The sequence below is a fragment of the Camarhynchus parvulus genome, chromosome Z, assembly GCF_901933205.1.
Source record: "Camarhynchus parvulus chromosome Z, STF_HiC, whole genome shotgun sequence".
NCBI lineage: Eukaryota > Metazoa > Chordata > Aves > Passeriformes > Thraupidae > Camarhynchus > Camarhynchus parvulus.
In genome coordinates, this window is record NC_044601.1 from 43,431,315 (window position 1) to 43,452,121 (window position 20,807).

The 20,807-nt window shown below is 42.6% G+C and overlaps 1 protein-coding gene across 1 annotated transcript; it reads right to left on the reverse strand.

The window, feature by feature from the left end:
* Positions 1 to 206: 206 nt before the first annotated feature.
* On the reverse strand, positions 207 to 5,324 carry KCNV2 (potassium voltage-gated channel modifier subfamily V member 2). Its single transcript, XM_030969453.1, has 2 exons — positions 3,856 to 5,324; positions 207 to 485 (listed from the first exon to the last, which is right to left on the reverse strand). The coding sequence occupies exons 1-2, from the start codon at positions 5,293 to 5,295 to the stop codon at positions 207 to 209; spliced, it is 1,719 nt and encodes a 572-aa protein (XP_030825313.1). The 5' UTR covers positions 5,296 to 5,324.
* Between the last annotated feature and the right edge of the window lie 15,483 nt (positions 5,325 to 20,807).

A 20,807-nucleotide genomic window follows, 5' to 3' on the forward strand; every position in this document is an offset into this window, starting at 1 on the left:
AAGTGCTGCTCACAGGCTATCAGAATTTTAAAAAATCTGTTGTTTTAATCTGAGCCTTTTTAATTTTGAAAACAACCCCCTTCAAAACAGATCTCACCATCTACTTTTGTTACTTTTGGCCCTTTTCATTTATCTTTCGTCTGATTTGTTTTTCCTCTTTCTCCTCCAGCTTCTTGGTTGCCTCCCAATATCTAAAGCAGCACAAACTATAATTGCTGTGACAAAGGGTGGGATGCACCTTCTCCGCAGCACTCAGATATTTTCCTCATGGCTCTCCGTGTAAAGTCGACCTTCCCTCTTTCTTTCTTGAGAGCTGTGTACTCGTACGCCTTCAGCTTGCTGTAATAGTCTGAGAACTTATTATAGAGGATGGAGATGGGCATGCCATTCAGGATTATTCCAAAAGCAATGCAGAGGAAAGCAAACAGGCGTCCAAGGTGCGTTTCTGGACACATATCTCCATATCCCACTGTAGAGATGCTGACCTACAGGCAAATCAACACACAGCTTATTAGCCGAGCAAAGTACATAGACAGATACGTTCACTGATCAGGGACAATGTTAAAGTTAGCTCTTTTTAAATTTGCATTGTAAATCTACAATATTCTGTGCTGCTTTTTGTGTGTGTGTGTGTGTGTGTGTGTGTGTGTGTGTGTGTGTGTGTGTGTGTGTGCTCTGTGTGTGTATGTGTCTACTAGCTTTCTTGTGCAAAATATCCCTAATTAAAAAAAAACAAACAAACCCTCTCATGGAGTAAAGAAAGACAGTGGTTTGATGCCTTCCAGGAGGATTTTTAGATTTTTGCACTGCAGAGGGAATTCCCAGACAAATTCTGCACCAGGCTGTCCAGAAGGTGAGTTTGCTTTGCTGCAGGGAGAGGATAGATGTAGCTCCCTAACCATGCAAATCCACTGATAGCTGCAACCCTGCTCCCTCATCATGTCACTTGGAACAGATGTCCTGTTTCTAAATCCACTGTGCTGATAAAACCCAGTATTTGGGACTTATTATGTCAGTTGTATTTTGAGTTTTACCTTTGTTTTTCATATATATTTTAGGAACTAGTGGAAAACACACAAAACCCTTCAATTAATTACGAAATAAATTTTCCTATTTGCATTATAGGAAGTAATGATCCAGGACTTCAAAGTTACTGGACAAAATCCCCTTTAATGATTACATACCTACAAGAAACTGTAGCCTGGAAGGTTTTCTTGCAGTGTAATATGTATAGTTATAGTGTTAAATACGTACCCACACAGGTGGGTAATTTTTGCCGAATTTCCTTTTGAAGGAGGATTTAGGTGTTGTTAAAAATGTTTCAGCTTTGATTGTTGGATTTGTTTTGAGGGTTTTTTTGAGAGTGATGGTGTTTAGTGTATTTATTTTATATGATTCTGAAAACTTAGCCAGCTCAGTGTGTTCATACCTTTACATTTTTCTTCTCGGCCAATATAATTTTCTCTTTCTAGCCTATGGATATATGAGGGAACTGTTTTATGGGTCCAGTGCTACACCAAGTACTGAAATACTTCCATTGTAAAATTCAAATTAAAAGTAACGGATGTTTGATTATGGAGACGCTACATTTGTAAAACCTACTCTCAAACAGTCAACATAAGATTGACAAACAACTCCTAATTTATTTCGTTTCACTGCACACATTTTGATGTTTTATATTTTTTACACTGAATAAATATAACTTACTTTTTTCCTGGCAGGCAAAACTTGCACGTTGCTGTCACCTCTCACTTTCTAGTCTGTGAAAGGGATCTTTTTCAGCCAGTGAATTTTATTTAATTTTTTTCACAGTGTCTCAACACACTGTGTTTATCTGCTAAACAATAACCTAAAATTCTGACAAAAATAAGCCACAGACAATAGGACTTTCACTGTAATGCTCTTGTAGCTTTAACACTAGAATAAGTCTTCAGAAGGTCATTGTGTAGAGTTTGACATCTTCAAAAATGGTAAATAGAATGATATTTTAAATTAAGAAAACATTAGAGTTCATGAGACAGCACTGGGTGAGCATATTTTTAGGATGCACCTGGTGCTTCCTGTGGAATAAAAGGGATTAGTGATTTGGTTTAATGGAAATTAAGTCACTGGATTTGAATGATAATACAGGATAAATATCTCCAAAAATAAATACTGAGATGAAGGCAAGATGTTTATCTCTACCAGCCAGGACAAAAACGTTATCCTGTGATAAGGTTCTGTACCACTGGCATAGTCTTATACATTGCCTGTAACAGTTTAGGAGGGATGCTTCTTCTCCTGCAAGTGTGAGTTGGTGAATGCTGTTGCATTTTTATAAAATTTGAATGATCTAGATATTTTAATTTACAGTCCTAAAGAACAAATAGGCTATAAAAAGTGTTTTATGCTTTGGAATTTCAATGTGCATGATACAGCTCCTGTTTTGAAGGCACTTGCTCAGCTAAATAGGCCTTTTTCACCTAGCCATATAAGTTTATTAGGAATATCTATGTTATTATGGTATCACCAGTTTGCAAAAATGAGCCCTAAAGATTTTGCATATAACCTGCATGTTCAGAAGACAAGGTATTTTAGCAATGTGTGAATCCCCAGTGTTTTCATAGCCTTTGTATATCACTTACAGATGATCTATGAAGGTCAGATTACAGGATCTTCTTTCCTTTATTCACTGATTTTTCCATCCTTCCATGGCCCAGCTTAAAGGATATTCAGCACAGTTACACATACACATGTGCACATATAAATGTATGCATCTATGCTTGTCTGTAAGGCTTTTTTTCTGCCACATGAAGAATCACTGCAAATGTGGGGTAAAACACCACATCTTGTCTTCCATGGCTGAACCAGAGGCACTGACCTTGGGCTCCAGGATGGTTGGCCAGGGAAGTGACCTTGAATGGGTTGGGATTACTGTCTGGTGGGCCTCATATGCATCTTGGGGCATCCAGTGTCAGTGCTGATCAACCAGCATGAGATGTTCTAACTCCTATCCAGTCTATTTGCATGAGCTTCTTTCTCCAGGGAAGCGACTGGGACAGAGCCAGACCCATAGCTATGCCCCGGGGTCAGAAGTGCTCCTGGGGCCCCACACAAAAATAGACTATGCAGGCTGGCATCAGCTGCTGCAAAACAAAATGTATGTGACAATAGTCTAGGACAAGCCTTACGGTTATGGATGGCCAAGATGTGGGTCCTGTGCCTTCCCTCAGCATTGACAACGTCTAGCTACCCCCTAGTTTCAGCTAGGGTGCTATAAATACAGACATCTTCTGCAGCACAGCAGAACACAATCTCTTTTGTAAAACAACTGTTGGTCCTATTTTGGTCCTCGTGGATTTTTAACAGCCGGAGTTCTGGGACAGCTTTCACTTTTAAAGTGTGGGTGATCTGACTGTAGTTAATAAACTATGTCTCATCATCATGCAGTTTTATGGGTGGCAGAAGACCTACACATAGAATAAGAACAAAAATCCTGTAACTAGATAGTCAAATGCATGCATTTTCCCCCCTATTTTCTTGGCAACACTGACAATGGCACTTTTTTTCCCCTATCTTTGACTACTTCTTCCTTAAAAGTGAAAATACTGTCTGCATTTGGAGATATGGGAATTTCAAGACCTCCTGCCTGATTAAGTCTTGATTTAAGCTTACAGAGAGGTGAATGAGTGCATGTGTGTGTGTGCACGCAGGCATGCATATGTCCTGTAAGCTCAGAATTCAGAGCAGATGTTCACTGATCTGAGCCTGTTGTTTTCAAGACTGTCAGCAACTCCAGCTGGGAGGAGAGGGTAAGGGGAGGGGAAGGAAGGGAGGGTCTCTGTCTACCCAGCAAGGCAAGATGTGTTTACTTACGGCAGCCCACCACCAAGCATGGGGAATGCTGGTGAAGTTGGTACTGGAGACATCGTGCTCCACTGTGTAGACCATGGCAGAGAAGGCAAAGATGCCCATAGCAATGAAGAGCAAAAGGCAGCCCACCTGCTGGTAGCACTGGCGCAAGGTAAAGCCAAAGGCACGCAGCCCTGTGGAGTGGCGGGCCAGCTTGAGGATGCGGAAGATGCGCATGAGGCGCATGATGCGAAGAACTTGTCCTACCTTGCTCACCCGTCCCACCTTCTCGATATCGTGCTCGTGTTGGGAGCCCCGACCCCGGGGCTGGTCATCGTCAGTAAAGCATTCAAGCAGCAGCTGCAGGTAGAGGGGCAGGATGGCAATGAGGTCTACTGCATTGAGGGCACTGCTGGCAAAGCGGCGCAGGTCTGGGGTAGAGACCAAGCGCAGCAGGTACTCCAATGTGAAGAATGCAATGCACAAGGTCTCCACATGCTCCAAGACAGGCCGGCTATCCCCACTCTTCCAGTCTACCTGCTGCATCTCCTCTACTGTGTTGAGTGCTAGGGCCACCACGGAGATGAGCACGAAGAAGCTGGAGGCCACTGCCATCACTTTGGCAGTGACAGAGGAGAAGGGCTTCTCCATGAGGTTCCAGAGGCGCCAGCGCTGGGGCCCATAGTAGCGCATGTGGCGGAAGAGCTGCTCATTCTCTTCAGCCTCTGCCTGGGAGCGCAGCTCTCGCTGCACCTTCAGCTGCTCGCTCAGCTCGTCCCGGCGCTCCTCGAAGCAGATGCGGCAGCAACGGGGTGTGTATTTGAGGCGCACGCCCCAGTAGCTCAGCTCCTCCAGGAAGCTGCGGGGGCACAGCTCGTCCCTCACCTGCAGCACCCCTGAGGCATAGAAATTGTACACCAGCTGAAAGACAGCTGGGTCCCGGTCAAAGAAGTACTCATCAACCTGGGCAGCGTAGTCGTCACACAGGCCCAGCTGGCAGCGGCGGTCAGTGGAGGTAGCCAGGCGGCCCAGGCGGGTCTTGGGGTAGATGGCCACCGCCTGGTAGGTGAGACGGTAACTTTGGCCACCAACATTGATGTTCAGCACGGATGGAGCAGATGATGTGGCCGGGGATCTAGAGGAAAGAGCAGGGGAACAAGGAATAAATGATGAGGCCTTGCTTTCGCCCTTAAATGCATCTTCATGTTGCCAATTTCCTTCTTCTTTCTCTTCATCTTCCTCATCTTCATCATCCACATAATAGTTGTAATTCCCCTCAGGTCCTAGTTGCAGTAGCGGCTGGGTGTTCAAGGCAGTGGTGGCTGAAGTACCACTCTGCTTGTCTACATGAACAACTTCCTTTTCCTTCCCCTTGCTGGGCTGCGGTAGGATGTTTGGTGCTTCCATCTCTCTGCCTTTATGTTTTCGGAAAAGAAACTCTTGCTGACTGTTAAACTGCAACATAATATTATTCCTTACTCTTCTCCCCTCTTTGCATTCACCTGATCAAGCGGTTAACACCAGTCCTTTTCAACTCTGCAAAAGCTGGCAACCTGGTTTTCTTCCTTCTTTATCTCAGAAGTATTATGCACAGCAGTGGCTCTGCATATATCTCCCTGCCAGCCACCACTCCAGTTGTTGTGAAAGCTCTGTGTGGGTTATAGACACATGAAGACTGCTGTTGACCGTTTTAATCTTGCTGACAGCAAAGATCTGAGTGCTTAGAGGAGGGGATTTAAGGGCTATTATCCTGTTCAAGCCTCGTTTCCCTTAGGCTGTGACGTGAATGATTATGGATCCATAAATCTATGAAAAATCAGTAGGGGGGGAAATCCCCTAAAGTTTTATTGCTGATAAAACCCACACATTTTCCTACTTCAAATATATATGGATTAAAAGTAATCTGAAATAAAAATGTATGAGGAGCAGAGAGAAAGAGAGCAGTACAGATTTCTTTCATCCTCATGGACATAGCATGTCTTGGCTTTCTTTAATGAAAATAATGAATAATTGATATGCAGGTAAAGGGCAGGAACTCAATGGTGTATCTCTTAAAATGTTTTCAAAAGGTGAGCAAATAAAAGTGATTTCATTTTATTCACAGTTAGAATACCTTCATTTGCTTAAGAGCCGAGGAATATTTCAGTCTGTACCTGAAGTTTTGAATGTACTCTGGGAGTTCAGGTCTAATGTTCTGCTGGGCTCAGTGGAAGCAAAGGGCAGGGGTGTGAAGGAGTTTCCAGCTTCAAACTCTTCATGAGCTGCTGAGAAACAGCATAAAGCCATTCTTGTTTCTCTTGTGGTGGTGTTAGTGTAGTATAAAGCTGCAGTGAGTAACTAGCAGGACAGGAGAGATGCTTTGCCTGTGTTTGGATGGAGGTTTCATCTTCAGCTCTGTTGGAGCTGTCATCAGCACTTCCTGTAACAATAAACATCCCAAAAACCAGGTTACTTCCCCTTGTTGCTGGGACACTTCAGCTAAGCTGGAGCTCCTGAAAAGCAGGGGATGCACGCAACAAAGTGCTGATTCCTTGTGCATGCTCTTAGCGCCTCACTTACAACTCCTAAGCAGCAGCTCATTATTCTTCCTGTATCCAGGCTGGTGCAGGAAGGGACAAGGCACTGGAAAACTACTAATTTTGGCAACACCCTTGCAGGTCTGGAAGGCCTCCCTTGTGCAATTCTGTATTCTGCCTTCTGCTTGCAGCTCCCTTTCATAGAGGCTGCTGGGACAGTGTATCCCAGAGCACTGCAGCAGTGCTTTCCCTTTGCTGTCCTCAAGCTCCCGTTCTTCTGCACTGATCTCAGGTTCTTGCTCCTGCAGACCCCAATACTGTTGTTTTGGTAGCATCCTGTGTGAAACAACTGCTGTTGCTATGAGAATGTCTCCTGCTTTTTTCCTGTTTCCTTACCTCCAACTATAGCTTTTCTATTTATATTTACTAGTTCTTGACAAAATGGAAGATGCCATAGCTGAGCATTTTGCAATACTTTTGTTCTCAGTCTGTGTTCTACTCAGTTGATCACATGAAACTCTTCAAGGTTTCTTTGAGTCACGCTGTTTAAGGTCCAAATTATTTGTAATTCATATTTAACTCTGCTTGAGAGTAAATTTGTCTCCCCTGCCTGTTCTCTTTCTTCATGCAAGAGAGGCATGCACCCTAGTAGTAGGGATTGTCAGCACCCCTTTAGAGATACCAACCTGCTTTGCAGTTTGCTTTGAGCATTAAACCATGCCATGGTGAGTCCTTTGTACAGCAACTTTAACACAAATTATTGTCAAGTTTCAAGGCTGTTTCTTTCTCCTAAGCAAAGTGATTAATACATAAGACAATGGGCAGTTCACAATGCCATCATTTTAGTGCCGAAAATGCTGGAATTTTTCTTAATCAAGATCCAGGGTAGACTATAACCATATTCCTCATGCCAGTCTTTGCTGTAGCATTTAATTTTGCTTCTTGTCAGCCTCCCTGGTCTCACTTCTGAGAAGTATCCAGTAACATTTATTGCTCACTATTCGAGATCATTTCTTATGCCATACTGCAGCAGCAGGGGCTTCTACAGGGTGAACTTCCTGACTGTCAGGTACCAGCTCCTCATGCACATGGACTCAGATCTTGGACATCATTACTAAGAAAAGCAAGGAAGATCACTATCGTCGGTCTGCTCAGACTAATCTGTTTGACCTAAATATTCTTGGGAACAGAGTTCTGGGGCACCTGCTGCACTCTGTTCAAACTTGCCTCTAGCTGGCAAAATAGCTAAAATAAAATTATTTAATATATGTTCTTTATTTTCAGGTGGGAGTTGGTTCTGAGGTGCTAGATTCTCAGTCTAGACACATAAGAAAATGAAGTGACTGGAAAAAACCCACTTTTTCCCCTTATCTACCTTATTTGATGTGCTGCTTTTCTTCATAAATGCCATTAGTAGTAATTGCTCATCTTCTTGTATGGGAAAGAGGAGAGTATGGGCTGTTCAAAGAGCTAGTTAGTAAGGTCTTTTGGCAATCTTTTTCTTTAAAGTTATCTGAGTGATATGCTTGTCTCTTTTCAAGAGCTCTCTTTTAAGAGTGCAGGAGCAGCCAAACACAACATGTTGAAAGCCAAGCCAATGGGGCAGAAGGTTGGCTAGGCTGAGCAGTGAACTTAGATGGAGAAGGAAAGCATATAAACCTTGGAAACAAGGTGACATGGGGGGATGACAGAGATGCTGCTCATCTCTGTGGGGAGAAAAAACTCAGATAGAATTCAAGCTGTGCAGGACAAGCTGTGCAGGAAAGCAAAAGGGGCTTTTTTGGTTTTTATATGTTAACAGCAAAAAAAGGATCAGAGATAACATTGGTCCATTGCTTGTTGACGTCCAAATAAAATTGCAGACACAGCAGAGAATGATCCACCTTTGCCATCTGTCTTCAAGTCCAATGATGGGCTGGGATCCTCGGAGCCCATTGTTGGAAGACTGTCACTTGGGGAATGATAGATTCCCAGGCAATCCAGAAATTGTTTGAGATTTGCTGTTTCAGTTGGATGCACACAGGTGTATGGGGCTGGATAGGATTCTTTCCATGGAAGAACTGGCTGATGCACTTGGCAAGACCTCTCTCCATTATATTTAATTTTTCTTGTGAGTCTGGAGATGTCCCAGTCAGCTGGAATCTGGAAATTTGCCCCAGTTTTCAAGAAGGATAAAAAGAAAACTCTGGAAGTTATAGGCCTGCCATTTTCACTGCAGCACGTGGTAAAATCATAGGGAAGGTTTTTCTGGGAGTTACTGAAAAACACTGCTTGAGAGAAAATGCAGTCATTACAGTGAACATGGGTTCACAAGGGAAAAGTCCTGTTTGACCAGTTGAATTTTCTTTTATGTCAAAGTAACTCTAGGTGACCAAGGGAAGCCAGTAAATGTGGACTGGTTTTATTTTACAGAGCTTTTTGTTCTGTCTGCCATGGTACCCTGCTGGATAATCTGCCTGGCACACAGCTAGTTGAGTCCATAATACATTATCTGAGTAACTGGCTGGTGGGTCAGGCTCAAAGGGTTTTGGTAAATGTTGTTACATCAGGCTGGCAGCCAGGGACCAGAGGTTCCTCAGGGCTCCATTTTAGCACCAGCGCTCTATAATGTTTTTATTAAAAGATCTGGATGCAGGGATCAAATGCACATTAAACTGGTGTGGTGATTTTACTACACTAGGAAAAGTTGTGGACTCCCTTGAGGGTAGAGAGATTCTGCAGAGAGATGTGAGTAGATTAGAAATTTGGGCAACTACCAACCATTGGATACTAGACAAGATCAGTTGCAGGATTCTCCACTTGGGATAGGGTAATCCTGGATGTACATGTAGATTTGACAATGAGAGAGGCTTGGGGGGATCTGAGGGGTTTGGGTTGGTGGCAAGCTGAACATGAGCCAACAGTGTCCTGGCAGCCAGGAGGGCCACTCGTGTCCTTGGGGCATCAGGCACAGCATGGCCAGCCAGGCAAGGGAGGGGATTGTCCTGCTGTGCTCTGCACTGGGGCAGCCTCACCTCGAGTGCTGGGGGCAGCTCTGGGTGCCACAATAAAAGAACATGGAACTATTAGAGTGTCCACAAGAGTGTGACAAAGATGGGGAAAATTCTCAATGGCACGACTGAGGCCCCTTGGTTTCCTCAGCTTGGAGAAGAAAAGGCTGAGGTGACCTCAGGGCAGCCTACAATTTCCTCAATGTGGGCAGTGAAGTGAGAGGTGCTAATCTCCTCTCTTTGGTGGTCAGTACAGCATAGGGGGAAATGGAATGAAGCTGCATCAGGAGAAGTTCAGACTGGACATTAGGAAAAGGTTGTGGTCCTGTTACCTGAGCATTTAGGCTGTGCCATCCAGGGCAGCAGCAGTGATGTGTGGCCCAGGGGTGGACCAGCTGACTGCAGCAGCATACCTGAGCACAGGCACCCGGGACAAATGCTGTGTGCTCCCACTGCTGCTGTGTATCAATGTGTCATTGTTGGTATCTATTTCCACCTCGACCACTCTACATTATCACTTTCCTCTCCTAGTGAACTTCTACTTAGTTTTCTAAATTGCAATATTTTTTAAAACAGGTAAACCTATCTTAGTGAGTTCATAATCCTTTTTAACAGATGGGATGCTGAAGAACAAAGTGATTTAACCTGGAAACAAGCTGGAGAAGAATAAACCAGTATGTTCTGTATTTCATATTGCTGGGCTTCCCACTGGGCCTTGCTTACTATGTGTGGTGTCTCATTCATAAACATTTTAGCAGCTCTTCAGACACAGGCAACTGGTGCCAGCCCTGCAGTGAACACAAACAAACAGAAAAAGCACATAACAGCAGCAGCAAGAAAAAAATTTACTAAATGAGTGGGAATGAGTATGAACTATATGCAAAGAAACAGGAAATATGCTGGAAGTAGAGACTGAGTCATGGCAGTAACACATTGCTAAAGCTATGGGAGGAGCGACTTGTGCAATCAACGGCTTTACGTTTTCTGAGCATTACAGATTTATGGGAATAGACACTTCTTTTGCTGACAGAGTTGCCAGTTTTGCTTTGGATTTTTTTTCATATTGCTGAAAGGGAGGAAGTACTGATGTGTTTATGCAGTGTGTCCACTTCCTTTCTCCACCAGGAATTTATACTTCTAGGGTTTTTTATTTGTTTTGCTGTGCCCTTATGTATGATAGAGGCACTTTTGACAGGCAGCATATAGTAATACAGTGCTTTTTTTTTTAATGTGAGAGGCCCCTGCAAAACAATCATGCTGCTATATAAAGAAAAAAACAACAAAAAAAACAACAGCAATAAAGTCACAAAATGGAAGCCACAGATGAAGGTGTGGAACAGCACCAAACAGCCCTTCCTGGCACAGTAAGCAGCATGACATACATTCTCTTTTCAGATTTCTGGATCTGGTGGGCTGGACATCAATCTGTCCTGTGAATTACAAAGAGCCTACTGAGCTTGTAAACAGTGCCATTCTGGTATTGTTCCAGTCACCACTTCCTCTTTTTTTACCCTGTTCACATCCCACCTCTAGCAAGAACCAGCCACCAGGAACACAAATCTCAATGTGAAATAGTTTATGGTGATCCAAAAATCAAGAGCTCAAACAACACTAAACAAAAAACTCCAGCCAACCAACCAACCAACCAACCAACCAACCAACCAACTCCCCTCTTCCCCATGCCACCTTGCCCAGAAAAAAAAGAAAAAGAAAAAGAAAAAAAGAGGTGCAAAATAAAGAGATATATCAACCTTGGATTCCTCTTGGTGGCATAATGGTGAGTTGTGTTGGACTCAGTTACAGAAGAATATGATAGATACATGTGTCATGGCCTCTAGATAGAATTTTGTTTTGATTTATACATTCTGTCACACACTGTACTGAAAACTGCTTGTTCTTTTCTTAGGCTTTACTAAAAACCAGCTAGCAACAGGGAAAAACCCCAATTCATTCATGCATGTTTCTTGTAACAGGGTCACATAGAATTAGAAAGGACTTAATGCAAGGCATGTATCCAGGAGTAGTCTTTTCCAGGTTCTGTCCTTTAACATCTCCATTGTAATAACTTCTTCCATTGTTCCTTCTTGTTTCCTTGGGTGCAACTGGCCCTCCAGAGCCTTTCTTATACCAGCACTAGCAGTGATTGTAAATTAGCACAGCTCACCTGTCTCCTTAACATTTACTTGCCTCTTTGCAGCTGAATTACCCTCATGTGCAGGTCTAATGCTATACTACACCCGCTATCTGAAAGAACAGCTTGGCATCTGCCAGATCTTCCGCCCAGAGACGTATCTAGCTTCACACCAGCATTACCTTTAAGGAGGAGAAAAGGGGACCACACTCCCTGAAGTGGATTTTCTGACCCTAGACTTTTAAGTCCATAATCCATAGTGGGTTTTTTAAGGCTGTGCTGTTGTGAAATTTTGTTTGCATCATGCATATGCATGTCACACGTCTCCCACTCCCTGTGAGTTTAGTTCTGTAGCTGCATGGCCTCTGCTTTTTTGACATTTATTTCTTGCTTCCTTGTCCTCCCCTATTGTATCTGCTCTGTACTGCCTTGGTCCCAGCTCTCTGCCTGTTCTACGGCAGCATCTCTCCCTACAGAATCAGTGACACCAGCATTCCTCTGAGTCAGGTGTTTATATTCCTCTTGAAGACTTCTCTATCCACAGCATGCTTGAGGGCTCATCTCTCAGCTTCTTTATGAGCATGTAGTGTGCTCTATCATGATGAAGTTCAAAGAATACAAAGAATTCTTTTAGGATACCAATGCTGCAAAATTATTAGAATTTTCTTACACGCAAGAAAGATTGGCTAAAAATAAACTAGCGTCTCCTTGAACTTTTCAGAGGAAATTTGATAACTTTGTGCAGTGGAAGAAAAGATTTCAGTCATTACTGAGATGCCTAATTCAGAGCTAATTGTGATTTTAAGTTCTGTGGGATATTTTCCAAACACTAACAGATTTATAATAAACCTCACTCACTATAAAGCTGCACACAAAAGAACAAATCAGTTCAGGGGCAAAAAAAAAGCTTTTGCAAGCCTGGATTTTAGCCAGTTTTTGTGTATGGATGTTTGCATACACACATATTTTATGCATATGTGTGCAAATCTGTCAGCAAGATTGCTATCCTTATCCCAACCACGTGCCATTTGCAAACCACTTTAACGCAGTGAACATTTTGGGCATATAACGAAAATATAGTTTAGTGATTTGAACAGGTTGTCTTTTATTTTCCTGCTGCAGCCATACACTGCACTGCACTGGCTTGATTTACAGGCCAGTAAACTGGCCTGTAACTTTTCTAGAGAAGATTTCAATTCTCAACTCTGTACTTCTCTTGCTCAATGCAATGCAATACCCCAAACTTTTTCTTTGTTGTTCTCAGAAATTGCCATTGTTTGGAGAGTGAACAAGATCAAGAAAAGATCTTTAGCTGATATTGTCTCTGAAGATACAATGAATATGCCCTTGAAAGTATTCATTTGATATTGACTTCTGGTAAAAAACAAGTAATTCCTTACCCTGCTCTCAAAGTCTGGCAAGAGAAAAAAAATAGGTAGGGCTGCAAAACTGCAGAAGGTTTTCAAATGTGACAGAATAACAAGTGCCTGTTTAAGCTAATCACTACCTTTGTCAAATACTGCTTAAAAATGGTCCTGAAAATTTGTTCTTTTAGAAAATACACTCTGTTCTGCTGTTTTAAAAAAGGTCACAAATCCCTATTTTGTAATGATGAATGTTAATTTTGCTATAATGACAGGTTAATTGCAAGATGTTTTCTGTCAAACTAGAGTTGCAGACCTCTGTACAAAAGATGGTCTCTTGAAATTTGCTTGGAAGAGAGTATTTAGAAAATACTCTGCAAAAACATGATGTCATTGCTATTGTGAATAACCATTGCACAAATAAAGGATCTAGATAGCTTAAAAAACCTTATCAGCAGACTTGCATTTTATCTCTCTAAGTAGCCTTAGGAAGGTAAAAGATGTAATGAAAGGTGATTCACAGTAACATTAATTTGATCATGAGTGACCTGAGGTAATCAGAAGAAAAAGTCAGGCATAGGTGAGCTTTTCCCTCGTGTAAGTGCAAGTGAGTGGCATAAGTGGTGAGACACGGTTGCTGGAGTTATGTGGGCTGATTGCAGCTCAGACTGGGCATGTCCAAAGTGTGAGAGCATCCTTATTCACCCTGTGTGAGGATGGCTTAGCAGTAAGCTATTGGCAGGGAGGCAGGGAGGGAGGGAGGGAGGGAGGGAGGGAGGAAGGAAGGAAGGAAGGAAGGAAGGAAGGAAGGAAGGAAGGAAGGAAGGAAGGAAGGAAGGAAGGAAGGAAGGAAGGAAGGAAGGAAGGAAGGAAGGAAGGAAGGAAGGAAGGAAGGAAGGAAGGAAGGAAGGAAGGAAGGAAGGAAGGAAGGAAGGAAGGAAGGAAAACATTTCCTAAGGTGGCACTGAGTGACCTGAGGCAGCAATAAGAGGAAGAAGAAATGCAGTCAGGGCAGTATACAGTTCATTCACAAATGAGGGGTTTGGAGAGAAACAATCCATACAAAACTAACTAAAAATATCTAATGTAGGTTCTTGGCAGTGTAGCAAACAGGGATTTGCCTAAATTGTCAGCACCCCTGTTTGAAATCCATTTGAGGAGCTGGAAAGCACAGTACAAGTGTAATTATGCTTCACGTTAAATTTTTTTGTATGGGTTTTTGTACCACTTACAGGACCACGGGTATGGAGTTCATGGCCAGGAGGTCCCTTCCAGTATGATCCTTGCCTTATGATTAGTCAGTCATTTGTGATGGGTCAGGCACACATGCCTGTGTGATATTTTCCTGCCTCAGAGACCATATGATCCAATAGTAATTTTCATATCCTGTCACTCAGTGATTTCCTTAATATGTTCTATACAGATTTCTTTCTCAGTAACTTGCTAAAATCCCCTGCTAGGACAAGTGGGTCCTGAAGGACAATTCTCTGTCACCATTCTGCTTCACTAGCTGCATTAGGTTATGTCTTACTTCACTAACTGTCCGCCATCCAATGTTTTACTTTGTTACCAGTTTAATTCTCCACTGGCTTATCACTGTACTTTTTACATGTATCTTCACAGCAAAACTTGTCTGTATGGGGTCAAGGGATTCAATAATCTGCCAGACATAATTTAGCTATGAAAAGTGTGGGATGCCATTGTAGAGGTAGAAAAGTGTGAAGGTGGAATCCTAGGGAGCAGTGATTGCAGATCAGAAGGACCAGAGGAAGCAAGGAAAGAAGGAGACTTGATGTAAAACAACACATGCAGGGCTATTCCTGTTTAAAGATGTAACAGGAAGTCAGGCAGGCAAGGAGACAGGGAGACATCACAGCAAATTGCTCACAGATTCCATAGAGTGATAAAGAGGGTGCTTAAAGAGGGCATTCTTTTCCTTACTTTCCCTTCTGCAATGAAAAAATAAATTATCCACTTTGTGATACTTTACTTCTCTAAGGTGTAAAGGCAACAGGTTGCACTCAGGATTTTAGTTACTGCTGGGGTCAGTGTAAGCAAGACTACCATCACTAACACAAGGACATCACCACCAGTGGCATCTTCAATGTCTTCGAAGTGGAGGACAAGACTAGGAAGAAATCTTGGACTGTTGTCTTTTCTGGTTGGAAACAGTAGGGAAGCCGACACCTAGTAACAAGAAGCTACTTCAGCTCTGTGCACCAGGGGCATGGTAGTGGAGGGCATCAGCACAGGAATGATAGTTTATGGCTAAGGGATACTGAGGTACTGAACATTAACAACAAGGAAGATGATGAAGAAGCACCAAAACCCATTCTCACTGAAGAACCCCAGAAAATACAAAAAGCAATGTGGTTCATCCAAAATTAATTAAGACTGGAGCTTACAGCAAGAGGTAAAGTAAGTAATGCACATGTAGGAGAAGGCTTACAGTGGGAGTGAAATTGTTGTGATCCCGTGAGTTACAGCAGTCACAGCTCATCAGTTACTTCACCTTTTCTAAGTCTGTGGTGGGTTTTGCAGACCTTGAGGAGAAAGCCTAATTTTTAAAAGATTAGAGATGTTTAAAGAGAAACTTTCTCTCTGTATTGTTTTCCTAGCATTTGTTTTTCTGAACCTTCACAGAGGTGGCTGCCAGAGCTATTTCTATTTTTCCTGGCTCTTCCTCTCTGTCTCCCCATTGAGATGAACCGACATGTTCACACAGAGTCTGCTGGAGGCAAGACAGTGCATGGTAGTCACGAAACATCACAGGGCAGCTCTGAACTTGCCACATATGTGTGGGACTTTATGTAAAGTATTTTTCTTAGAATTAGATCACCATTTAGAACTGTAAGCTGAGGCACTGACAGTCCAGATGTTCCCACTAGTGTCCCTCACTTCAGCCTTCTTGCTCCTGTCTGTTGCTGGTGACCATAGCCTGTCTTGAAGCCTATGGTGCTCCATTGCAAACAGTGATTTGCATACATTTTGGGGGAATATTTGTTATCTGAGAACAGGAGAGTACCTGGCATACAATACAATGTCCTAGGTTGCTTTCCTGGTGCTCAGAATTATGAACTGCAGTTAGTTTTGTTTTGCCATGAACTATGCTTAAAGCTAAATCCTGACCTTAAATTAACTCAGCAATATATCTTTGGCTCCTGGATTTCTCTTTTTATTATTTTTTTCTGATTTTCTTTTTCTTCTCAAATGTGAGCAATTGCATACCCATCCTAATCTGGGAATAAAGTGTAATGAGCACAGAAATGATAATTTGGTAAGTGAGTTTGAAATACCAAAAAGCCAATTTGGTAAGTGAAGCAGCACACAAGGAATATAATTTACTTGACTACAGCCTTATTTATAAATTGAAGAAACATAGACACATATTACATTTAACTACAGATGGCATAGATCAGTCCATTTAATTTAAATGTCCATGTTACAAGGCACTAAGGGGGGAGTTTGGAGTGCTAGGACCTGTGGCACGGACAGAGGGGAACCTGTCTTACACTGCCACCACCACCTCCCTCCAGCAGCAGCAGCAGCACTGGACTGCAACCTTCTGCTTCCTAGGGAGCAGCACCATGGTAAAAACAACCCACACCCTGCCTGGAATGTTGTTCTCAGGTTTCTCTGGAAGCCTGGGTGCCTGTACCCTCAGGTATCCCTTGGGATGGGCAGGGATACCTTACTCCCTAACGTGGTGCCAGGGGAGACCATAGAAGCATGAGCCTGGTTAGAATGGTGGAATGAGCTAAATAATTTAGGTGGTCTGTTAGGTTCTAATGGCAGGTTAAACTGGCCCTTGAGCCACAGCTGAATTTCAAGAGTATAGAGTCCATCCTTGACTTGATTTAGGCAAGCTAAATCTGTGCCCACACGTGCTCAGCAGTGGTAGAAGAAGCAAATCTTCTGCAAGCATGATCCTCTGTCTGAAGAAATCAATTTAAATCATCGTGATATTGTGCATGCCAGAAGTGAATGTTGCTTTAGCTTCAGTTCTAACAAGTTATGGGATGATGGATTTTTAGTCCATTTGAGATAAACTGATGCCTTCAAACTCAAGACAGTGTAAGACTTCAGACATGCATACTAAGACATGTATTAATAAGATGTTAATAGGTCACTGACAGAGAATCCCTTTTTAGCCTTTTTTTAATGCAAGCTTCCAGTGGTGTTCCACCTCAAAAGCTAGTGATCAAAAAAATTTCCAGTGTAGAAAGCATTTGAGCATTCAGCATTGCACGCTGTCTCTAGCTTGAAGCGAGTACTGCACGTTCAGACTGCAGATGCAGCACTCTGGGAGCTGTAGAGGGTACTTGCATGAGCAATGAAAACAGGACCTGGTTGCTTGAATGTGCTGGTAATGATGACTAACAAATGAAAAGGGTTTTTTGTGAGTTTTTTTCCATCTGTTGTGACTGGATGCCATGGTGATTGGAAGTATAAATAGGCAGATGTTTTAGATGGATAGAAACATTGGTTCTTTATGGCATAAAATACCAGTTTAGCTGAAAAATTCCCTGCACTTCAGCATAATGCTTGCACATTTATCTACCCATGAGATCAAAATTTTGTATTTTAGGAACCAGTCTTGGTCTCCTGGGGAGAAGCAATACTTTGGGGTTTTGAAGCATTTCCAAGGACAACACCATAATGTCAGAACACCAACATATTTTGGGAAGGAAGGATCTTCTAAGATACTCAGGGGATAAAATCTTCCTTAGAGTAGTTTGGAACTGCAAGGTTTGGGGATTTTCTGACAGAATCTCAGCAAAGTGCTAGATAAAAATATTACACTTGTCATTTTTCATCAGTAATGCCCTAAAGGCAAATTCCATTTATCAGGCCTGTTCACAGAAGAGTTTATGTCCTGTCTAATGAACCCAAAAAAAAAAAAAGGGATTTTTTGCTGTTTTAATTTGTTGTGTTAGCTGTAAAGTTAAATTATACTAATTGTTTACTGTGTTTGTGAGAGCTGGAGTACCTTAATTAATTACCCTGGAGTCATTGCTGCTCTCTGTGCGATAAGTGTAATATTCAGTATGCTGATGAGACCAGACACAGACTTTCTCCCTGCCTTAGTGATTTCAGTAATATGATTAAAATGCAAGACCTTGCAGTGTCCCCAGCTGGGAGCAGTATGCGAAAGCACAGCTGTAGGTGTGGATAGACAGGAAACAGAGAGCTTTGGGCACGAGTTGGCAGGGTTCAGTGGTGGACAGGTCTGTGTGTTGGTGATGCAGCTGAGCAAAGGCTGAGCCAGGTCACCAGGTGCAAGGCTGAAGGTGAAATTCAAATTGCTTTGCTACCAATCCCCTCCTGTCAGCTTCTGAGGAGAAATGCATGGCCCGAAGCTGTGGCCTTCCGTGGCTAACCTTCCCCAGCTCTGTGTGCTGAGCATGACACCATATGGTACGGGGTATCCCCATGGTCAGATGGGGTCAGCTGTCCTCCTGCATGCCCAGGCTGCTCTCTGACGGCGTGGGGCGAGGGGCAGAAAAGGCCGTGATAGTGCGTAAGTGCTGCTCAGCAATAATCAGAGCATCTCCATGTTATTAACACTGTTTTCAGCAAAAATCCAAACCACAGGCCCATACTGGCTACTGTGATGAAAATCGACTCCACTCCAGCCAAAACCAGCTCATCTGTGAAGCCCCTCACCCAAAGACACCGTGTGCTAAGGTTTTCATAGCTCACAAATGAGACTAGATGAATTCTTAGAATAAAACATGCAGGACAGTTGTGAAGGAAGACAACTGCATTTAAGTGACAAAGCATTCTGTCAAAGTTTTCTGTCACAGTATCACTGTACGATGTCCTTAAATTCTCCCTAGGCACCCACAGATGGCTACTGCCAGGGAGCAGACAGTGGGTGAGATAGACATCTGAAATGCCCTGGCACAACTGGCATTTTCTCATCATGTGATGACCTTGTCCATCTGCTGTAACTATTGTCTGTAATGTGCCCACTGACAGAAAGTTATGAGGGCAGCACAGCCTTGGTATTCTGTATTTATAAAATCAAGGGAATTTGATTAAATATTTTGTATTCCTAGCCATGAGACAATACAAATAACAATGTTGAGAGAAACAATAAGTATCTCAGTGTTGCAGCACATTCCTCTGTAGTTGGTGCTTGTACAGTGGTGCCAGTTCCATTTCTGCCTAAATTACTTTCGAATGTACAGTAGGCTGTGGTGCCATATTCAACAAAGGTGTTGCATGAAGTGATTTAAAGGGTTAGTTTAAACAGAAAGCAGAGTGTATTCCTCTTCTAAGCCTGCACAATATAATTTTTCCTAGGGCTGGTAAGCTGCTGCTGCTACTGGTTGAGAAATGGTAAGGGAAAACCTTTGCCTTTGCCTGATAAAGCTGATTTATAGGGTTGCTCTGCCCAAGGGTTGCTCTGCCTAAGGGTTGCTCCCTGGCTCAGAGGGGGGATGTTTTGCAGGCACATCTGGAATCAGAACTTCAGAATGTAATTGGGATGATGCAACTTGTCCTTCTTATGTCCTTTTTACTTGTTGCATTGAGAACACAGATCTCCCAAATGGTTTAAAACACATAAATGACTAGGTAAAACATCTCCAGGTATGTAAAATCTAAACCATGCAGTAGTCCAGAAAAATGAAGCCCAATGTCTTGCATTATCCTTCTGTGCCATCCTGTCCATTGCTAAGTGTACCATCAATTCAACAGCTGAAGTACCCTCATAGGAGCTGGCTATGGTGAGACTCCATATGTCCCTTCCTCCTTCCTGCAGAACATAACCTAAATATGTAACAACTTATTCACCATCACACTGAGAATCTCTGTTACTAAAGTGACACAATTGCTGTGGAAACAAAAGGCAATTTGGGGACTTTTGCATAATGTTCCCCTCTGAATTCCAGGCTCTCTTTCTCTCTCTCTCAAAAAAAAAAAGGTCTTATTTCAGCATGTCTCATGGTATGAAATACGTAATTCACAGGAGGGTGTGCCTTCATCATACTACAACTTAAAAATAACAGACTACTCTTCAGGAAAGAAGTTTTCATTTTTGGAAAGAGACAGTTTATCATCCTTCCCTCCTGCCATAAGGTCATCTTTATCCACTGAATGCTATTAAAGATCAAAATAAGGTTCAGATTTTTCAGCTGATAAGATATGGGAGAAAAGGCAGAAGGCATTTCAAAAAGCAAAACTGAAAAAAGTAGTGTGATCAGTGCCTCCCACTGCAGGTGCACACTTGTCATTTGTGTGCCTCAGGGTAAGAGGGAGTCAGAAGTGCTTTCAATTTACTGTATCTGATTTCACTTCTGAGAGTAACAATCTGTTCAGGGACTCTAACTGTGACGCTGGAAGTATGTCAGATTTTGGATTTGCACTAATGAAGGATTTGGAGAAGGGAACAATACACCACTCATCCTAGCAGTGTACTCAGAATACCCCTCTACAATTACCTGTTTGGCACAGCATTTCAAATGCAGTAATTCTTAAGGTAAAATGTGTCATGAACAATTCATTTGCTTTGGCCAAAATGTGACGTTCCCAATGTAATTTGGAATCAGGAGAGTGGATGATGAAGGGCCTGCAGGGCATAACATAACCTGAAGAATCCTTATGGCTGGGATAGCGCTGAGCAATCTTCAGACAAATCATTAAATATGAATGATAAACAGGTTGAAGAGAACAAGGATTCCAGTAAATGTTGATGTATCAGTCAGAGGAGTTTAGCTGACATCTCAACTAACCTGTCATTTGAGAAAGGATTTTTTTGGCTGTGAGTCACACAATCATTTAGGTTGGAAAAGACCTCTAAGGTCACATCTAACCTTTGACTGATCATCACCTTGTCAATTGGAAAAGCAGATCAAAAGTCCTTGGAAGCGTGTGCGGTTTTTTAACTCCCTTGAGAACTGAATGGATATGTAGAATTTGACATCCCAGGCTTTCTTTATGTGCAGCATGCAAATTTGAATCACCAGTT

Bases quoted from the DNA above. Each gene is read 5' to 3' on its own strand.
- KCNV2 (XM_030969453.1), bottom strand. From the start codon at position 5,295: ATGTTGCAGTTTAACAGTCAGCAAGAGTTTCTTTTCCGAAAACATAAA. The intron at 486-3,855 runs GTAAGTAAACAC...ATTTGCCTGTAG, and splicing joins ATGCTTGGTGGTGGGCTGCC to GTCAGCATCTCTACAGTGGG.